General features: G+C 32.0%; 2 protein-coding genes across 2 annotated transcripts; one reads left to right on the forward strand and one right to left on the reverse strand.

The window, feature by feature from the left end:
- The first annotated feature begins 279 nt into the window (after window positions 1–279).
- Window positions 280–1,790, forward strand: LOC108780011 (uncharacterized). The gene is made up of 5 exons (XM_018547582.1): window positions 280–291; window positions 741–932; window positions 1,029–1,208; window positions 1,572–1,655; window positions 1,746–1,790. The coding sequence occupies exons 1-5, from the start codon at window positions 280–282 to the stop codon at window positions 1,788–1,790; spliced, it is 513 nt and encodes a 170-aa protein (XP_018403084.1).
- A 543-nt stretch (window positions 1,791–2,333) lies between these two features.
- Window positions 2,334–3,792, reverse strand: LOC108780012 (putative nuclease HARBI1). Its single transcript, XM_018547583.1, has 5 exons — window positions 3,712–3,792; window positions 3,417–3,614; window positions 2,840–2,981; window positions 2,679–2,738; window positions 2,334–2,578 (listed from the first exon to the last, which is right to left on the reverse strand). Exons 1-5 carry the CDS (start codon window positions 3,790–3,792, stop codon window positions 2,334–2,336), a joined length of 726 nt encoding a protein of 241 aa, XP_018403085.1.
- Window positions 3,793–4,296: the final 504 nt, after the last annotated feature.

Below are 4,296 nucleotides of genomic sequence, written 5' to 3' on the forward strand. Positions count from 1 at the left end.
GATTCCGACTGGCGAGTTTCCGACCGCGATTTCGCTAATACGGTTTTGCTATTATGGATCCCAAGCGGAATCGGCTTTCCGATCATTTCTGTCGATTCGGAATGAACGTAAACGAAACAAGAGGAACGGGCGAAATGGACTTTTACAACCAATTACAATGCAATTCTAGAAGAAAAATAACTAAAATGTCGGACTGTGAAAAGATCACTCGACCGTAACGGACGCGTTTCAAACCAGGTGCTCTTGTGAATTATAGTCGAGTTAATTAAGACTAAGAAAATGACAGATGATGTAAGTAGTATAATATAATCGCTTAAATTACGAGAAGCACCAAATTCGTTCAAAGTTGTGTATATTATATATAATATAATATATATAGTAATAGCAAAATACTCTTTGCTTATTAATATTATTAACCCTTAGTTCCGACCGTCCTTTTCGGCACCTTTAATTCCGACTCCAGGGTCGTTCGCGTCCGAGCGTTATTTGGGACAATAAAAACGCTTCAAAAAATCTGAAAAAATTCAAGTAACTTCCTTCAACCTTCAAGTTGAAGCCCCAATAGTAATATTTTGAAAAAAAAAAGTTTTAATATTTTTTTTTTATGCGCGCTCCCTACCCGTTTTCAAAAACTACAGCACTTTGAAAATTCGGCAGGGTCGTAAACGACCTTGGAGTCGGAACTAAGGGTTAATTATGCTATATATTATATAAACAAATTATCGTTTTCTTAATCATAGGGAAGGAAAAAGACTACTTTGGAACAACGCGAAATACTCATACAATTTATGGAAGAACATCCTGATCTAGCCCAAAATAGGATACAAGGTCTTGAGGCACGAAAACAAACAGCGCGTTTATGGGAGCAGCTAGCAAATGAATTGAATAGTTGTGGCCATGGAGCCACAAAATCAACAGAGAAATGGATGAAGGTATACTTAGAAAGAATCATGTATTGTTCCCTTAGGATTTCAATTTCTTTTTTAAAAAATATCTAAACATTTGTTTTGCATTTATGTACTTTATAGTCATGGAGAGACTGGCGTTTGGATGTAAAATCAAAAGCATCCAAATTAAAAAATTATCAGAGAGGAACAGGAGGAGGAGGTCCATCACCAGCATCTTTACAAGATACAGAAAAGAGATTACTTGCTTTGATGGGGATAGAGTCAGTAACGGGACACTTAAGCGTGACAGATCCTGCAGAGGTTTGTAGTACATTAAATTTGCTTTTAATAGCTTAATAATTTTTTACATTTTACTATTAATGACACAATAGTAACTATCCTATTGGCTAAATCATGAATTGACTATATTCAATCACAAATTCCCTACATTTTACATTTTTTATATACTTATTAAAAAAGCGCCCAAAAAGACAAAAGACTTCAGATATTCGTGGTAAGATAGTCAAAGTAAAGTTTGTCAAAGAGAAGTAATAAGGATAATGAAAGTAAAAAATATGTTATGACTTTTTTAAATGTAATTATAAGTCAAATTTAATTTTCACACATGCTTTTACAATTTTTGTTCTTTTAGATATCGATATACAAATATTACACGAAATGCAGGCTCAAACAGAAACGCTTAAAAAGTTGACAGATGCTGTTACAGATGTTGCAGCTACTTTAAAAAATTTTATGAATGTAGAGATGGTATGTATGATAATAATTAATATTATAACAATAAAAGCAGTTAACTTTTTTTATTGCACATTGTTGTATATAATTTTTGAAATACAATAGTTACAGGCATCGTATACAAGTGAGAACGAAGAAAATGGGCATTAGAACAATATTTAAAAAATAACTGTATAACTGTATAACTGTATAATATCATAATACATGTTGCATATATAATGGTACTATGTAATGTATTCGAATATTCCTTCCATAGAGTAAATTATTTTAGCAGATTATTTGAGAAGTTGCAGATTCCTGTTTATAAGACATTGTATATAATATTTAATATCTATAGCTATAAAATAATAAAGTGAGAGACAAGAGAGACAGTGAGAGACAAAATTGCGGATGGACTAAGAGTATTTTGTGTAGGCTGTGAAAAAAAACGCAACGCAAAAAATTATCCTAAACGAAGCCGACGAAACGCTTATGTGTATATACAACGACGATTACGGACGTAGAGTCTAGAAAAAACAGTGAGACGATATTTACATTCATTGGCAGTATTGTTCCCGATTCGTACGAGTCAAGGGCGTGGAGATCTCGAGGCGGATTCGAGTCTCGCTCGTTCTCGTACCCGGCATGACGCGACTTCTAACAAATAAAAAATATCTAAATACCTTTCTAAATACGTACTGTATGTTATTTTTATTAATCATTTGCTAATCGAGTGGCAAGATGATTGCGCATTCTCTGGCCTTCATTAAATATAGCTCGGCCTTCCGGTACTGGCTGTATTTCTCCATTATTCATGTCATCTTCCATAGCCATAATTGCCTCTTCAGGTTCTGGAGGAAGAGGTATATTTGCACGTATGCACATATTGTGCAGTACTGCACAGGCATTTATTATTTGACCTGCTTTTTCTGGAGCATATTCTAGAGTACGATATCTAACTAAGGAGGCATCGAAACCGTTTTTTCAAAACGCCAATGCAACGTTCTACACCATTTCTGACACTACTGTGTCTTTGATTAAAATGTTCCTCTTGTGTACCTGGCTGCACTTCAGGAAACGGAGTTAACAGCCACGGTTCTAACGGATATCCAGAATCTCCTTAAAAAAAAGTAAAAAAAAGTTTAAATATCATATCCAGTAATCTCGTTTGATATTTTACTAATTCAATAAACATTTCAATAACTTAAATTAATAATTACCAAATAACCAACAATGATTATTATGTGCATGTTGCATTTGTAGAAGATGTCTAACGTATGAATTTCTCCATACAAAGGAATCATGGGTAGATCCTGGATATCTTGCTAATATATTCAGAATATACAAATCCGTATCACATATCTAATAAAATATAAAAATATACATTATATTATATATTAATGTTTATTAATTTTTGTTTCTTTTATTATTTTTCAATTTTAAAATATACTTTATATTTGAATATATATATATTTTATTTATTAATATTTAAAAAATTGTCTATATTACAAAGTCAAATTCCTTACAATTTGCACATGTTGTGCATGATATCCTTTTCTATTAACATACAATCCTTCGTGGTTAACAGGTACTCTTATAGCAACGTTAGTTCCATCTACAAAACCAATTAAGCCTGGAATTCTAGTGATATTATAATTTCTGAAACATAAGTTTTTCTCTTTTTATTTACCGACATCTTAAACACAGAGGACGATACGACATAAAGAATGTCAACGTGTGGGCCCTGTGTATATATACATAAAGTTACACGACTCATTATTCTTTGTATACATATACCTCTGAACAACTTGTTGGATCTCTTGTGCTGTCGTTGGAAAATGTATCCATTGCCTTAATTAAAAGATGATCATTGATGGCACACGTAACTTCTTGTAAAAACGTACTAACTGTAGATTGAGCTATGCTCAACCTACAGTCTACACCAACAGCCTTTTGATAGCTACCCTGAGCATAGAAATTCAGGGCGCACAGTACCTAATTCAATAAATAAAAATTATATATAATATAATAATCTCTTATTAAAAGATAAAATTTTTTTTTTTTTTTTAGTTTGTTGTAATATTTTCTTTACCTTCAACTCATTTGGAATTGCCAGAGGACTTCTTCGCAGAGGAAGATGCGGTTCCAATGCATTTATAAGTCCTCTAGTCATATCTCTGTTTATCCGATATAAACCGATAGCGAGATGCTGCCTCTCTCTTTCATGGCGTAATATTGCTAACTATAACATTAAAAAAAAAAGATATAATATTTACAAAATAATTAATATTAATATTATAATATTACACACTATTAATATTATTAATATAAATATATTTATATATTTATATTTAAATATAAATATATTATAATATAAATATAAATATTAATATTATAATATTACTGTTAATATTATTATTAATTTTCTTGTAAAATATTTCCAATACTTACCATTATCACGATGTATTTTAAGCACAAATAGTATGTACACAACCAACAACCGCAAGCAATCACTCGAGACTTAACCTCCTTTTCACGTTCTCAATGTTTGATTCCGATCGGAATCGACATTTCGCCAGCTCGCGAGGTACCAGAAACTTTCCGACCGTTTTGGAAACAATCCGATTGTCCATGATTACCCATCTAGTAACATCTGGTGATAAACGGAATAATTCCG

This window comes from Cyphomyrmex costatus, unplaced genomic scaffold, assembly GCF_001594065.2.
Source record: "Cyphomyrmex costatus isolate MS0001 unplaced genomic scaffold, Ccosl1.0 scaffold661, whole genome shotgun sequence".
Taxonomy (NCBI): Eukaryota; Metazoa; Arthropoda; class Insecta; order Hymenoptera; family Formicidae; genus Cyphomyrmex; species Cyphomyrmex costatus.

Excerpts from the sequence above, each read along its gene's own strand:
- LOC108780011 (XM_018547582.1), top strand. Across the intron at positions 933-1,028 it reads CAACAGAGAAATGGATGAAG|TCATGGAGAGACTGGCGTTT; the intron begins GTATACTTAGAA and ends TGTACTTTATAG. Across the intron at positions 1,656-1,745 it reads ATTTTATGAATGTAGAGATG|TTACAGGCATCGTATACAAG; the intron begins GTATGTATGATA and ends GAAATACAATAG.
- LOC108780012 (XM_018547583.1), bottom strand. The coding sequence starts at position 3,792 with ATGACTAGAGGACTTATAAATGCATTGGAACCGCATCTTCCTCTGCGA. Across the intron at positions 2,982-3,416 it reads ATCCAACAAGTTGTTCAGAG|ATATGTGATACGGATTTGTA; the intron begins GTATATGTATAC and ends ATATTTTATTAG. Across the intron at positions 2,579-2,678 it reads GTTTCCTGAAGTGCAGCCAG|TTAGATATCGTACTCTAGAA; the intron begins GTACACAAGAGG and ends ATGCCTCCTTAG.